The sequence below is a fragment of the Puntigrus tetrazona genome, chromosome 17, assembly GCF_018831695.1.
Source record: "Puntigrus tetrazona isolate hp1 chromosome 17, ASM1883169v1, whole genome shotgun sequence".
Classification (NCBI taxonomy): domain Eukaryota; kingdom Metazoa; phylum Chordata; class Actinopteri; order Cypriniformes; family Cyprinidae; genus Puntigrus; species Puntigrus tetrazona.
Window position 1 is genome coordinate 9,761,099 of NC_056715.1, and position 17,572 is coordinate 9,778,670.

The window sequence follows — 17,572 nt, forward strand, 5'->3', positions numbered from 1 at the left end:
ATAAGTAAGTAGTGATTCCAAAAAAATATATAAAATTCGAATTTAGAAATAAATCATTGATCATTAACAAGGTTTTGCAAAACTATATTAGCAACAAACTTAACTTTCAAAACATGTAGCTTGATGTCACCAGCAAAATCATCTTAAATATGTTGCATAATTTTCAATATACCATTCAGCCCTATCCATAGCACAACACTCAGTTATGATTGACAGCCCAAATAGGCTTTTTTCAGAAACACTTGACACAACGGTGTTCATGCATTCGTCATTCCTTCTGTTTCGTACATCTATTGTTTTCTCTCATCGCTCCTCAATCCCTCAGACACGTGCTTCAGTGAGTGCTCTAGGAATCTGCTGAGCTTTCTGTCTGCCCACTAATTCTCTGTGTGTCTGTGTGCCTTTATTTTTTTTCCAAATGCTTAATTGATCCTCAGCCTGTGCATGTCTGTGCGTCTCATGTTATTTATGTGTGTTCTGACACCGCGCTCTCCTCCTGCACCGCGGTCTCTGCTTCACGGAGCAGTGTGTTTGACGACTACTCGTACGTATGCCTACACTCTTTTCATGTAGAGTAGTGCCGTGCTTTTACTGTAGCAGCTTCTCACAGAAGCTAAAACATAGTTAGCCGCTTATGTGGCCTTTAAACTAAGCATCATGGGCACACTCTCAACACGAAGGCACAAATACGCTGCATTCAGTTTCACATAAGGTACAAAAACTAAAAAAAATCTTACTGAAGCCAAACTTTCGAATTGTAGTGTAACATTGCCAACTTACCCAAAGCAGCTTAAGGTACACATTTTATCAGTTTATGCATTTTTCATCAATTTCATAGGCGGACAAATCTCCAGTCAGCTGAAATTTGACATTGTTTACTCTGACAGACCTGCTGATTGTAGAGAGATGGAATAACAGATCTAGTATGCAATCTAGTCAGTGATCTTACTGTTGTAGTAGTGAAAGCGAGGGCATGGGAAGGTTGAAGAATTAACAGACAAGGTGTCATCTCAGCGCTGTTGTCACCTTTGTCTTTTTTTGCGATTTGCAGTACTTGCGTAAAACATGTGGTGGCCTTCCACATGTCAGTACGAGACTCTCCGTCATTATTTATTTGTGCATTGAGTTTGTGGTCGGGGAAGGATCTTCCATATGGATGCAGGTGGAGCATCTGTCAGCGCTTGAAATGCATCTGCGTGAAATATGACCACTGCATTGGTGCATTGTGGGTAATGTATCTGTCAGGCTCATAAATGATTGAAAGCGATGTCTTTAAACCTCACACAACATTTCCTACAGAATAACAGATGTCCGGTTTTGAAGCTTTTAAACATTACGTCTGAAATAATTTTGTGTGGCTGATAGTAAAAGTCAACACTTTTGTCTAAAAACAAAAAAAGGAAACTGATTTAACAAGGGCAGCACTTGGAAACAATAGACACATACGATTGTTTGAATTGTCTGTTTTATTCGTTAGCTCTGTCTCTCTCTGTCACACTCGTGCTCGCTCTCATCGCTGTTTCCGCACTTCTGTCTCTCAACACAACTACTGTACTGCTTTTTCCTGCATCCACGTGCATCTATCAACTCCTCACACCTCCGCATCCCGGAGTCTTTTACGCACATGTCCGTTCGCGGTGTGTGTGTTTGTGTGCTGTCAGTTTGTAAAAAAGCTAGTGGAAATATCACAGTCTGAGGATATTGACCGCAGTCGCTGACAGGTGCTAACGCATTCGCAGGTGCAGCGTTCATATAGGTGCTAATTTTGACCTGCACTGCGTCCAGAACTCCTGTAATCAATGTGCCGTGCAGGAACTGATCATTTCCTGTCCACTGATAAGTAACTGCTTTAGTTTGACGGCTTGAAGCTAGAGCTCATTAAATCGCGCAGAGGTCTGACCAGTCCTGAGGGTGTGTGCACGTGTTTCCTGTGTGTTTGTGTAAGAAAGTTTGTACGCTAGTCGATGGGGAAATTTGTTGATGTCAGCCTTCAGATTTTTTATCAGCGCTCTAGAGGTGATTAATTGATCTATTTTCTCTCCATTTCCCGGTGCTGCAGTAACCTGACCCGTGGTGTCGGCCGCTTCCGAGAGATTCTTCGAGCCGTTGAGACCAGAACCACTCAGAACCTGCGTATGGTGCGTTGTGTGTGCTTATGGCTTTGTGTTGTTGTTCTAGACCGAGACGGTGGTTCTCAACCTTTCTGACTCCAAGGTCCCTCATTATTCAGGACGAAATTTAAAATTCGTAAAGAAAATCCATGCAGATTACTGTACATTTCTTATAATCTTATATTATTATTAGTAGTAGTTTTTCACTTTTGTGATTTATAATGTAAAGTTTTTAAAATGTATTTTTAAACTCAGTGATAGCAATATTTCTGTAATTTGTACTTTTTAAAATAATAGAATGTTTTACAGCTTGACATAATCTATTTAATGTAATATAATTCTACATGATAAATATATGTTTGTGTTCAGGACCAGAAATTACAATTTATATATATATATGTTTTTTTTTTTTCATAAGTAGGTTTTGGAGCATAAAGTGTAAAAATTTAGTTGAATAATGTTACATTGTCATTGTCAGTGTAACACAATATTCATGTAAAAATCCAAACAACATGCTTATTCTGACTTGTACATATTAAAATATATAAAATAATATAATTGTGCTTTAAATGAGTAAAAAATCTGATAAATGGGTAAAACCTAGGATAGTGTCAAATTTAACAATTTAAAGCACATATCATTTTTTTGGTTAAACTCTTTTTCGTCTTTGACCCGTGTGTGTTTAGACTATCGCCAGGCAACTTGCAGAGATCCTGCTGAGGGGCATGTGTGAACAGAGTTACTGGAACCCACTAGAAGACCCTCCTCACCACTCCCCCCTGGACGACCCTCTCAGACACACCCCTCACACTAAGGACTACGCCCTTAGCCGCCGCCCACGCATCTACTCAGGAGAAAAGTAGCACATTAAATTCAAAATAATAATAAATAAAATAAAATTGACATTTATTTTAGTGGGAAAAATTAATTGTTAGAAATCCTGGAAGTTTGTTTCATGTCACAGTATTCATGGTGTCATAGATCATATATCATAAATCATGATGGCCTTTCTTTCTTTCTAGTTTGTTTTGTCCACAGGAGAACACAGAGGAGGCCTTACTCCTGTTGTTAATCAGCGAGTCCATGGTGAGTAGCAGTAAAGATTTGGTGACCCTCTGAACTGCTGGGGTTTAACCATCAGGAACAGAACATGTAAATAAGGCATGGTCTGACACTGCAGGGTTTTTGGCATGAAAGGCCGATGATAATGGAACTGAAAGTGTGAGAGATATCTTTAGCTTGAACTTAGCAGAAAGTATTTTCTTATCATTCAGCATCTCTGGTTCATGCACAGTGTGTTTAAACTGTGTTTTATTTTATAAAAATAGTAGCAGTGTCTGTTATAGACAGCCCTTGCATTTACACATGTTAAATGTTTGTTTGATAATTTAAAAAAATATTGATCAGGGACATGCTAAATTAACCAAAAGTGCCAGTTAAGATATTCAGTATGTTTAAAAATATTAATATTTTAAATAATTGTTGTTTGAACATTCTGAAAGAGTCCTGTAAAAAATGTACAGGCACAAAAATAACAAGATAAAAATGCTGAAATTAGAATATTATAATGATTTCTAAAGGATCAGTTGAGACTGAAGCATACGCATTTCACAAGCATTTCACAATAGTGCTTCTTTTACTTTGATCAGTTAAGGAGATTTACTTTAATAAAACAAATATTTTTGAACAGTAGTGCAGTGTAATTCTGTCTTGTTTTGTGTAGTGTTTGTATTAATATCTGTGTTTATGATAGGCTAACAGAGATGCCGTGTTGAGTCGAATCCCCGAGCACAATAACGACCGAATCATCAGCCTCCAGAGTGCCTCACTGGTGTACGACCTGCTGACCATCGCGCTCGGCCGACGCGGGCAGTATGAGATGCTCTCAGAGGTGAGGTCCTGTCCACGCTAATGGGAAAATACAGGAATACTCTCCTTATATTGTGTAGCTTTTTTGTATTCAGAACTAACCCAGATTCAGTATTAGAGCTCAAGTCCGCATGTCACAAATTTGTCCAAATTAAACAGCATTATTAATAACTTTCTGCTTAATGTTTTATTTTTGCCACGGACAAGCCTCGGTGTTTGTTTTCAGAAGCCTGGCCTATTTAGGACTGAACAGGCAGGCAAAAAAAAAAAAAAAAAAAAAAAAAAGCATTTTTGTGGTGTGCGTGTTGGTTTGTAGTGTGATGTTTTCATTAGTGTACCTGGGCAGGTTCCTTCTCCATCTGTTGATCGCGCTGTTGTCGTTAATGTTGGACTCCGCATAACTTTATATTCAAGGATTTTATGTCTGTGCAATCACAGGGCCCCAGGGGACTGTCATATTTATTGTGTGTGCCCTCTGCAGGGTCGTGTGTGTGCTTGTGTAGCTGTTTGTTGTATAGATCTAATTGTTCAATGAATTGCTCTCTGCTAAGCTGCTAGTGTGATTAACTGTAAAGCCTCAGAGACACACTCAATGCCTGTGGCACTCTGGGTAATCTTCAACAGGAGACATGGCCTGGCTCCGTTTTTGACCTTTGTTTGCGTGTCTGTTGGGGGTCACAATTAATGTTCTCAGTTCTTATCTGAGGTTATCTTAATGTCTCCTCTCCACAGTGTCTCGAAAGAGCCATGAAGTTTGCCTTTGAAGAGTTTCATCTCTGGTTCCAGCTCGCTCTTTCCCTAATGGCTGCTGGGAAGGTTAGCGTTCCCGTTTTCTGTATTCAGTGTACCTCAGAGTTTCCCGTAATAATGGAAAACCTAGAAATATTTAGCAAAAACCTAGAAAGTTGTGATATTCATTAAAATATATATTTAATATATTCACTTATATTCTCTTAATTGTGTATTGGGGTTAATACAATGATTTTGAAAAAGGTTTTTGATGCTGGTTTGTAATTTTAAATATATTTTAAGAAATATATATATATATGTATATTAGAAAGGAATGCGTGAATAAAATAAAATGGCGACCCTTTATTTTACGGTTACCTATTAGTTGCTTATTAGCATGCATATTACTAGAATAGTAATTTTATTACTGCTAATTTTATTACTGCTAATTAAGCACATATTAATACCTTATTCTACATGACCTTATTCTAACATCCCTAATCCTACCCAATACCTAAACTTAAGCGGCAAATTAAGAATTTATTGTGGGAAAAGTCATAGTTAGTAGTTAACAACTCTTATCTATTTTAAAGTGTTACCAATAAAATATTTATATTTTAATCTACAAGTAATACTCTGATAGTAATGACTCTTATCTTGGTGTTTGTGTGTGTAGTCGGCTCGAGCAGTGAAGGTGCTGAAGGAGTGTATGAGACTAAAGCCGGATGATCCCACCATTCCTCTGCTGGCCGTCAAGCTGTGTATTGGAAACCTGCACTGGGTAATAAAAGTGGAATCATGGGAAATATGCACAGGCTCAACCGGAGAGCTGACCCTGACCTGTTTACGACTCTGTAAATCCATTACTGATAGACCGTCTACAAACAGTGAGGTGGTGGTGACATGGGGTGTGTATTTGTGTGTTTTAGCTGGAAGAAGGTGAGCGCTTTGCTAAAATAGTGATTGATATGGGTGAGAAGGCGGCTGAATTCAGGGCCAAAGGCTATCTAGCTATTGGTCTCGTCTACAGCCTGAGAGCCACAGATGGTAAGCATACCTGCAGCAGAACACACTGTTTTTATCATTTCAATACCGTATAATCTGTACTGTATCCTCTGTAACACTCTACATCTTCCCTACAATAATACACCCTTTTTCACCCTCAGACTATATTGTCTCCCTAATTCCCTTCCACATTCTGTACTCTCCCAATATTCTTTTATTCAGTTTTTCTCTACCTTATATAATGCACTTAATGAACCTCTCCATAATCCATATATAATATACTATACCCTTTTGTCCTCTATAACACACTCTATACCCCTTCTTTCTGTATCACTCACTCTGCACATCTCTGCATATCTGTATTATTTCTTAACCCTTAAAATATGTTCAGTACCTTTTTATATATGTCTAAAATACTGTCCTTCATTACAAAATATAGTATAATTTAATATAAAATAAATATAATTTACAAGTTTTATTCATCCAGTTTCTCCACTGCCTCCTTGTGAGGAACCACACTGTTCTGTACCATTTCTGTAATTGATTTGTCCTTTTCCCTTCCTCTGCTCTTATATAACACACTTCAATGCATTGCCTTTATAATGCTTTATATGCTTTATCTGCATTCTATAACATGCCCTATATCTTTTTATAAATGTATACTTTATAACCTCTTATTTCTTATATAACACACTCTGTTCCACTCTGTAATGACAATTATATAATTTAATGATCACTCTGTAATGCTCTGTTCATCGTCTCTGTTACACACTCTATAATCCTGTGATGCCCTTTCTCTAACATTAATGTATTTGATGTCCTTCTTTATCTTGTCCTTACCATCTTCTCACATCTGTCGTCTGTCTTCACAGCATCTCTTCGAGGAATGCAAGAAGAGTATCAGAAAAAAGCACTGAGTGCTTTCCAGAGGTAATTTTTTTTTTTTTTTTTGACTGTTCTAAAAAAAATGTTTCTCCCTCTCAGACCCTCACAAACTGTGCACACTAATGAAACACACTGTTTCTCTCTCTCAGGGCACAGAGTCTGTCCCCCACTGATCATCTAGCGGTTTTCTACCTGGCGTTGCAGCTGGCTGTTTCTCGACAGGTAGGAGAATCAACATCTGCTGCTCACACACAAGTAGTTTGAATGAAAACATCTCACTCTCAGATGACGTTCCTCTCCCAGGTTGCTCACATTGTGATGCCTATAAGCATTTGCATGTCACATCAAGCCACATCCTGGGCAGAAAATATGGCCAAAAATATCATTGCAATATTTTTTCCATATCAGTCGATACGTATATTTATCACAACATTTTTGTACCATTTATAAGGAAGGATGTGCACTCATGTTTCTTAGACTTGATCAAAAAACTGGATGTAATCAAAGATGTACTTCTAAATTCCACATATAAAAAAGATGTCAAATGAAATGAAATGAATGTAATGAATGAATGTTATGCTTCATTAAACATTATTATTATTCTTATTATTATTATTATTATTATTGAAAATTTGTTCAAATATTGATTTATCACCCAACCCTAGCCACATTTCACTCTTCTTACTGTGGGATCTTTATTTTGCCTTTGTTTCTCAGTCTGTCTCTCTCAGCAGATGTCAGTCTGTTATTTTTCCTTCTCGTTTCTTTCTCGGTCCTTTTAAACAATCATCTAATAAAAGCGTCTTGTGTGTGTGTGTGTGTGTGTGTGTGTGTGTGTCAGATTCCAGAAGCTCTTGGTTATGTACGACAGGCGTTACAGCTGCAGGGCGATGATGTTCATTCTCTGCACCTGCTGGCCCTGCTGCTGTCAGCTCAGAAACACTACCACGATGCTCTCAACATCATCGAGATGGCCCTCAGCGAATACCCCGAGAACTTCATGTGAGTCTAACACACTCACAGTCAATGTCACACTTTATCTAACCTCTTGAGCTGGTAGTTTAGACATTGCTTTATTTTTTGACTGCACTGAGTTGATATAGTTGTCAGCAGCCAATCAGAGAATGACAGGAAGCCTATTCTTGGATCAGAGAACCAGTCAGATGATTCTGTGTTCTTTTGCACAGCATTCACACACACACACATACACACACACACACATACACACACACAAACACACTGGCAGGCAGTGTTTAGACATTTAGAGGCATGCCACAGTGCCCACTCTAATGAGAATGTTTGTGTTTGCTGTAGCAGCTGGGATAGATGGGTACATATCTGCTACTGGCATTTTCAATTAGACGAGTTAGAAGTATTTGTGTGTGTGTGTGTGTGTGTGCTGGATGTTTGAAGCACTGGGCAGTCCCCACTCAAATTCCCTTCTCATTCGATTTGATCAGAGTCCCCTCCATCTCTGTATTTGCGTATGTGTGTGTGTGTTGTCGCCCTTTTGGCTGTGTGCTTCAGCCACTTACATAATAGAAAAAAAATACAACAGCTTTCTTTTTCCTCCAATCCTGTGGCCCTCTTTTTCACCCTGTTTTTCCCCCGCAGGGTTTTGTGTGTTTGTCCAGTTTGTTTGTGTGTGTGTGTGTGTGTTTCCATGTATTTTGCTTCATTGCCTTGAAAGGAAATGCACCAGAACATCCAGCCCTCCTTATTCCAAACACACAGGCACACGCGACAGGATTAATTCAGCGGTTGTGTGGGCGTCCTAGCAGTGTAGCGTGCAAATACAACAGAGATGAAAGCGCAGCTGATGAGAATGTGCCATCAGCACTCTGAATTGGCTGAACTCGGATCAGTGGGGCCTTCAGAGACCGCAGCGCATGTTTAAAGCTCTAACCGATCTCAGTTCGGCTCAAGTCAAGCAGCTGCAATGACAGTGAGCTGTTGAAGAGCAGTCTCTCTATATATGGTATCTGCTTCACACACACACACACACACACACACACACACACACACCGGCTGGATCTCTTCACATGCTGCCATATCTGATTATAGAAATGCCCATCTGCAATCTCGATGGTGGGACTTTTACTCAGCTTGAGCAGATCTGCTGTCTGCAGTAATGTGTGTGAAATTCAGGTGTTAATAAGGGATTCTAAATGTGTGCATTCATTAACAACACTAGACAAGAAACAGTACACCACAGACTTCCATACATATATGCAAAATATACAAAAAAAGCACTCAGTATGTTACAAAACATCATTTGAATGATCGTACATATATTAGTTAATAGGTAATAAGGTAGCTTTTGACCCTTATAGCATTTAAATGATTGATTTTAATTGTCGTATTTCATTTTAAATGTATTTTAGTAATCAATATCCCCTATTTATTGGTTAACTGTCACTACATGAAAAGGATTGCTGGCTTATCAGTATTCACTTATCAGAATTTATTATACTTCACAACTCATGCACAATCTACATTACAACATTCAATATAATGCAAATATATAACACAAATACACAATATACAATACATCATACATTCACAATAGACCATAGTTTAAAAGAGGGCAAGATTCAATGATGTGGACACACCAGGGGGCCGAATGCTTCATATATATGTGTGTGTGTGTGTGTGTGTGTGTGTGTGTGCATACAGTGAGAGAGAGAGAGTTGTCTTTAGACCATACAGCCGTACAGATGAACACATTATTTCTGGATGCTCTCTTCTTATTAATTTTATTATATTATCAAAAGAAATCTGTTGATATGCTCTGTTGATGTTTATTTGTTTGATTCATCTTGACTTTGGTTTAAAGATTTGCATCTAAAAGGCTTACAGAAGAGACTTACACTGATACATCTCTATGTGTGTTCAATAAACACTCCTCTCTGTTTATTAAATGCTTCATTAGACATTCTGATGAATGGAAAGTGATTATAAACATTTTTTTTTTCCGTCTCTCTCTAGTCTATTATTCACGAAAGTGAAGTTGGAGACGTTGTGTCGAGGTCCAGAGGAGGCTTTACTCTCCTGTAAACGCATGCTGCAGATTTGGAAGTCCTGTTACAACCTCACCAACCCCAGGTACACACACAAACACACATACTCCAGCTGTTGACACATGAATGCTAGAAGCTCAAGTGTCGGCGCTCACCATCACACATAAGACAGCGCAGCATGTCTCTCTGACTGCGAGGAGCTCACCACACCTTCATTAAAAATAAATAAAAGCACAGCTCATACCACTGCTGCATACTATGATTCAGTCCTGCTTTCTTTCGCTCGCTCGCTCTCTCATTCTAATGGCTGAAATACCAGCCCCCGTTGTCAGAATACTCCAGCTCTTCCTGTCAACCTGTCCTGAACTCAGTACCTGGTGACGATCCACAAGAGACCAATTAGTGCCTGGACAGTGTAACCAAACTCTGCCAGTGCCACATATTCAGAGTCCCTCCCTCCAAACCCTGGGTAGCGCCACTGTGTCAGGACCACTGGAGCTCGTCTTCTCTAAACCCCGCCGCAAAGTCATCCTCGAGCCCTGTACAGTTTCTACTCTGTCGGAGGTTTTGGGGTGCCCTCCAAATACAGTACGAGGACACGGAGACAGACCGCATCCGGAAACATAAATGTAAAAAACTTGCGCAGTCACATTAGAGGAAGGTGTTTCGGCCTTTTTGTCAGTAATGCAGCTCACACAGAGGTCACATCGAAATGAAGCAGCCTTTTGTTGGCCAACATGGTGAATTTGCATTGAACAGTTGCAAAATCTGCATTGAGAAATCTTTAGCCTTCATGCATGCTCACGGATCGTGTGGATTTCTTTTGAAATTACTGTATTTCTCAGAAATTTGCTGAACAGCAATAAATGTGGTCACACCTTATTGCTCAGTATGTTTCAGTTCAGCTTTTAATTTATTCCAAAATGTCATGGCATCAGCCTTTTTGTATGATTTGAGCCAATGCTTATTTCATTTAAAATATTGTTGGAATGTAAGTTTACCCACAAACCTTTCAAAGTTTTCACACTGAAATAGATGAAACCTGTATTCCTACATAGAAGATATTAGGGATGCACAATGCATTAGTAATATATTTATTATCAGAGGATATTTGGGTTTTATTTTGTAATTTATTCATTCTTTTTTATTAGTGTCATATATTTCTTTTAGTGTCATCTCTTTTTATATTTTTAAATGTAGATTACCTTTGCTATCTTCTAATGATGAAGCTAATTTGTAAAAACACAAATAATTTATGTTGTCTGTACTATAACTTTTTCTCTTCTTTGTTCTGTATATTTTCTTCTTTGAATCTTGTTAAATTGCAAATGTAAATTTAAAAAATAAATATGATGCCTGAATTCACTTGTACAATTAAAAAAAAAACGTTTTTCAGGGTTTTTGTGTATGTATGTATTTGGACAAAATTGTATAGATATTTATTCGTTCTCAATAATAACATAAAAATAATTTTTTCTGTAACAAGCAGAATTCTGCTTGTAGTACTAGAAAACTGACTTGTAGTGTAGCAATTTTGGTTCCCCTCTACGTCAACTTTTCAACACTTTTTTGCAGAGATTATTAACAGCCAAATATTTTTTAGTGTAAATCATTTTTTCTTTCTTTTTTATTTTTATTTATATATATATATATATATATATATATATATATATATATATATATATATATATATATATATATGTATATATATATATATATATATATATATATGTATATATATGTATATGTATATGTATATATATATATATATATATATATATATATATATATATGTGTGTATATATATATATATATATATATATATATATATATATATATATATATATATATATATATATATGTGTGTGTGTGTGTGTATGTATATATATATATATATATATATATATATATATATATATATATATATATATATATATATATATATATACACACATATATATATATATATTATTATTATTTTTTTTTTTTTTAATGAATGATGTTGCAGAAGCATTGTGGTTGTGTGTGCAATAGCAGTGTGCCATGAGATGCTGAGTGAAATTTCTGAGGGTTTCATCATTCTGTGTGTATTGATGTGCAAGTATCACGTCGTCTGTCTGAGTGCTTGACTTGTTCTCTAATTTTACCGTCTTAATTGCCTCTTGCTTCTCGTCTTCTCTCTGTGTGTGTGTGTAGTGATTCTGGGAGGGGAGCAGTCTATTAGACAGAGCTGTTGCTGACCGTCGCCAGCTGAACGCCATGACACTACCTGACTTCAGTGATCCAGAAACAGGTGAGCGTGCACACACACACACAAATTAATATCCACATATCTATATCTGTGTAGTTATAGTGGCAACAGCTTTTTTGCCCTACCCTTTTTGATGAGATTGCATCACAGCGGACATCAGCTTTGCTGTCATTTTATCTGTATTTCCTGCATATGTATCTCTCTCTTTCTCTCTCAAACACACAGGTTTGATTTGGAGTGAATGGCTTCTTGTAGATATCTTGTCAAATCATGAAAATGTTCTATGAATATATACTGTATTTCATACTTCTGAGCTCTCCTTTTGCAGTCCAAAAATCCTTTAGTTAAAACTAAGCTGCAAAAGCTTGGGTTTCTGACGTCAAAACACTATTTAGTGTTAAGCAACTGCCAAGTCATGGTAAGGTGATTTAGAAGGAAATAGGCTGGATGCTATTATTCCTCAACGTAAGACCCCTTTAACCCTTTTTATTCTTAACAGAACAATGGACCTTTATTCAGCTTTCTCATTAGTTATAGCTAAATTTACAAGAATTTTCTCAGTATGTTGTGCAGCGAGTAGAGTAATTAGATAAAGAGGGCTGAGATGAGTGCAGGTGTTGATTTGCTGTGTTTGCACAGCCGTGATGGTGGAGGGTTTCTGTGCTGTGTATGCAGACAGTAAACATGTCATCTTGCCTCTGTGATTCAGCGGTTACCCATTTTCTTTACAACCTTATCTTTCTGTTCCAGCTGTTCAATTCTGGTTATTTTTTTATTTTTTTATTTATTTACTTTTTCCATTATTCCTATGGCTATCAATCTATTATGATTTTTATTGACTTTTTTTATTTGAATTTACATACAGGAGTTAAAAATTCGTTATTTTTAACATACATTTTTTTATGTTAAATTAACACTTCCCTATGACAGCCCTATCTCAGTATTCTGTGTTTGCTCAAGATTTATCTTTTTTTTTTTATATTACATCCTTTTCGCTCTCATTTTTTATTTCTAGCCTCTCATGCCTCTTCTTCCTTCTCGGGATCAGAGCCTGTATCTCCTCTTTTTCCTCTTTCATCCTTCTATTCTTCACCTCCACCCAAGGCCGAATCCACCCAGAGGCGCAGCAGCCATGCTTTCTGTGACCACGCCCCCCGCCGACGCTTCTCCTCCACCAGTAATTCACTGTGCACCTTGTGTGTGTTTTTCAGCCAATAGCTTGGCATGAGTCTCCTCTCACTAGCCAATGCCCTGCCTCTAACAGCAGTGCTCTGCCCGCATAACCCTTCCTTCCGGCCCAGATCCTTTTGGGGTTGGTTAAATGTGTTTGGTGTTTGCTGCTGCAGTTTGGATTGGTCCTGAAGAAATGTTTGGGTTTTGGAGCCCTCTTTTTGCAGACCTCCATCTCTGAATATCATCACGCACTAATGTGTTTGCAATGTGGTGAATTTAACCTCCTTAAAAAGACATTTTCAGGCCACATTTACTTTTTTTTCTTGTTTGTAGTAAACTGAAGACGAAAATCTTAAATACTTTGAATGAGCAATTGAGTATTCAAGTGTAGAGTAGTTCACCCTACTTTTATGGTATGTCCAGGCAAGGCTTGTATCAGCTGTAAAAGGACATTAATTGAGTACAGGGCTGTTGTAAGACTGTAAATGCCGTTGGCAGGATGATGTGGTGGTGTGGGTTCAGGGATCCAGTGGCCCGTGAGACTGATGCTAAGCTCTTAATCTCCACTGAGAGGCTCCTGGGGAAACGAAAGAGAAGCAGTGACACTTGCTATCAGCCGTTTAAGACCAGGGATCATATCCGCACTCGTATCTTCAGAGAGGGAGAGAGAGAGAGAGAGAGAGAGAGAGAGAGAGAGAGAGAGAGAGTTCATCAGTAGATATCCTGTGTTACCCTGTAACTCACTCATACTGCAGTTTTGTCACCTTTCTCTTCGTCTAAGGTACTTTCTGTTTACACATTGTACAAACATCTTTCTCGGGTGATCCGGTAATGGTGATACAGATATTTACGTGCATTTCCAGTGAACATTTGTGATCAGATTTTGATGGGAGAGCCTTTGATTGACGTATACACTACCGCTCAGTGGGTGTGGTAATTCTTTTATTCAGCAATGATTTTGACCTAGGAATAACTTTTAATAAATTGTTGGTCAATCAAGTTTCATGATTTTAATTAGACATGGGGGTTTTTTTATTCATATTTATTATTTAATTATTAAAAGAGTTAAAAACAGAAAAAATTCCATATGATCGGTATAATATATTTCCATATATAATCGCTTATATATATAAGGCTTGTTTTAAAAACTTACAGCTCATAATAAACCCCAAATCTTTTATATTACCTGACACAATAAGTAATGTCCACTAAAGTCTGTTAACCTAAAAAATAGACAGTGGAGTCAGACATAATTGCCAACAAATGGTTAATTTATAATCAAAGCAGAGTTTAAATGTTGCATCTCAGCGGATGACTCACAGATGAGGATGGGGTCCTTCCCTGTTATCTGACACACATCAGGATGCAATAATGTTTCCGCTGCAGAAAGGACCACAATACTTTCAGTTTTGGACTTTAATCTAGCCCTGTCCGCATACAATCAGACCACCCGAGATGGATATTAAAACCAGGTGTAAACAGTGTCTGTCTTTTGTATTGCTGTGCATGTGATACACCGTTTCTGCTGTTACTCTTCTCACTGTGCAGTGTTTGTGCATCCAAACCATTGCATTTACACACTTACAGCCCCAAACACAGTGTCACACACCTGTGCACCTGCCAGTCTGTGTCCGCAGAGTGTGAGAATCACAGATACGGGGTTTACAGGGCCTAAGGAGGACTCCTGACACTTTGGTTTGTGGTATTATGGAAAGTCAGACAGAATCGATGTCTTTTTTTCTATTATATTTCTGTTTTTGTAAACTTTCTGTTGTGGTGGTTGTTGTTGTTGTTTTTGTTTCAATTTTTATGAGTAATTGCCCCCTTTTTGTTGTTCTTTTTGGTTTCCAAGGCAACCTTCCAGATGCTTTCTTTCATGGTTTTGACTCCTTTATTGGGGTTTGTAAGTAACTCTTACTGTTAATGCTCTGCCTCTATATATACACACACACACACACACACACACACACACACACACCTGCTTCATTGCCTCGCTGGCCTTCTCCCCCTTGGCAGAGTGCACCCACCACCTGTTTGTTAAGACACTCCGACACACTCCAGCATAATGTGTTCAATGGACTCGTTGCCTTCTACCTTTTGTTTTGCCCTCTTATTGTGTGTCCTCTCCTGGCGTTCTGTGTCCCAGGCCTCTTTGTGCTAGAGAGAGATGTAAATGCAATCATTTGGCCTCGGTTCTTAATAATTAAAGAGACAGTATTGTTCCTCCAGGCCTTTCAAACTAAGTTTAACGCATACTGATGCTTAAAGCCAAATATTTATGGGTACTTTTAGCAGTGTTTGGATTCTGACTTCTTTTTAGTTTTTAATAATACAATTAGTTGTTGTTATTATTATTAATGGTATAGCAAATTACTTCATTTTTTTTTTTATTTACACTACTGTCTAAAAGTTTGGGGTCAGTAAAATTTTTGTGGAAGCTGTGACACTTTTTTTTTTTCTTTGATGAACGTTAGTCTTAAATGTGTTTAATGTCAATTTTAAACAAAAATCTTACTGACACCAAATTTTTCTAAAGCAAATATACATATTACCTGTTTCTTGTTTTTACAAAAGCCCTATAAAAGTGTTGTGTGATTAAATATTAATCAAGAGAGCAATGGCCTAGTCTAAACTGTGCTCTAATTTTTTTAACCATTAATCCAAAATTAGACTTAAGCTCTTTTAATTCCATTTGACAGTCCACAGTTTAATCCCAGTTTAAGATTATTGTTTCATTTTATTTGAAACCTGAGTGAAATCAGGCACATTTAGAGGGACTTTTACTGATCCTGTAATTATTTTAAAAGTTTTTATTTAAATATTGATTATTTGTCATTAGGGTCACTTGATATAAATTGGGTGTGTGGTATCTGATGGAATAGCACCCAGGTCTCTGGACCGTAGATCACGAGCTCTAATTTCCTATAGTGTCTCACATTTAGCAGCTGTTTCTAGTCCAGTCCAGGCTCCGTTAACAGAGCGATGAAACGTTTAGGAGGACGGGGATCGCTGGTGTCATGATCGTGCTGAGAGCTGCTCATTTACGGCCAATTGCAATGGACACAGTATCTGGAAAAGGTCATAGCTTGTAAAAAATTCAATAGAAAGTAATTGGGAATTTATGTCCCCTTTGTTTAACAGAAATAAACGAATGAACTTAATTATGAACTTAAATGTGCTTGTTTGCAGAAAATCACATTACATTACAAACCAAAGATTTTCTGTGTTTTGGATGTTCTGGTGAAGGAAGATACTGTCTCTTTAAAAAGCGTTTTGCTTTGTGTGTGTGATTTGTGTGTGATGATGCTTTCCCACTCCTAGCATGGAGCTCCATGGTCACGCTCTTTCTGCAGGCTGGTCTAATGCATCATGGGAGTTTGTTTGAGTTTGCGTGTGCACACGCATGTGCTTAAAAGAGATGTGAAGCTGTTGACACTTTAGAAGGTTTTGTCATCAACCTTAACCCTCCAGAGTGATGGCCTGATGGCTTCCCCTACTTCATTAGTTTGCATAATTTAAATCGAGACTAGGGCTGGATGATTAATCAAAGTAATCAAAACCAAAATTCTGAATTCCCTTCACATCGGTTATTTTTTTAATTTTTTTTTTTTATTTTATTTTCTTTTCTCTCCAATGCTGTGAAGAGTTTCCCCAGGGTTGCCAGATCTGTGAAACAAAACAAGCCCTATTGTGATTTAAAACATAAGCAAAACTATTATCTAATAATGAATACTAATATGATTAATCGTAAATGTTAAAGTGTTAGAGGTAAAATGTTCAATTTAATCGAGATTATGATTTAGGCCACATCGTCCAGCCCTAATAGAGGCTTGCGCATAGTTCACACTTACATGAATAATTTAGGATCTTTTACTCATGTTGATCCAATCTATATTATTTTATGCAAAGTGACTTACAAATGAAGACAATAGAATCATTCAAAACAAAAGCAATCAAGACCAACAAAAGAGAATAGAATAGAAAAAAGAATGATATGTTGTCTCAGGAAGTGCGATTTATAAAGACATCTAAAGTCATAAAGGTACGAAATAACATGAGAATGAGAAACATGAACAGATTTTTATTCTTGGATGAACTGTCCATCTTTAAATAGAGATCATTGTTATATTGGTAAACCCTAGAACATCCATAAATAACTGCTTGTATATTAAATGTTCTGTTTTAGGTTTTAAAATTGTTCATTCTTGTGACCTGAAAAATACGAGAGTGTTGTTGGGGTTTTTTTTTGAATGCTTGGTATGGGACATTGATGAAGAGATCCCCTGGAAGCCTTTTAAACTCAGTACAGACAAGGGTCAGATTCTCAGTGTTTGGTCCTGTGATCCATGGCTTTGTTCGCCATCACCATAGAAACGCTAAACATAGGAGCAGCATTTATGGATACTCAACAGGCTCATTGCTAAAGAGAAAGAAACTGAGATGTACAGGGATCGATTTCAGTCCGAATGTGTTTTATGTCCCGCTGGTCTGGTCGATAAAGTCCAGCCTATGACTCATAGAGGCTCTTG

General features: G+C 37.5%; 1 protein-coding gene across 1 annotated transcript in view; it reads left to right on the forward strand.

Annotated features, from left to right (window-relative positions):
• The window catches only part of ttc7b (tetratricopeptide repeat domain 7B), a 31,923-nt gene that overhangs the window by 8,386 nt on the left and 5,965 nt on the right, over positions 1–17,572 (forward strand). The window contains 15 exon segments of the mRNA XM_043263080.1: positions 2,060–2,138; positions 2,798–2,970; positions 3,134–3,197; positions 3,865–4,002; positions 4,713–4,796; positions 5,386–5,490; positions 5,639–5,756; positions 6,587–6,644; positions 6,749–6,821; positions 7,441–7,601; positions 9,588–9,704; positions 11,816–11,829; positions 11,832–11,912; positions 12,886–13,047; positions 14,896–14,946. Coding sequence (XP_043119015.1) covers positions 2,060–2,138; positions 2,798–2,970; positions 3,134–3,197; positions 3,865–4,002; positions 4,713–4,796; positions 5,386–5,490; positions 5,639–5,756; positions 6,587–6,644; positions 6,749–6,821; positions 7,441–7,601; positions 9,588–9,704; positions 11,816–11,829; positions 11,832–11,912; positions 12,886–13,047; positions 14,896–14,946 — 1,478 coding nt within the window.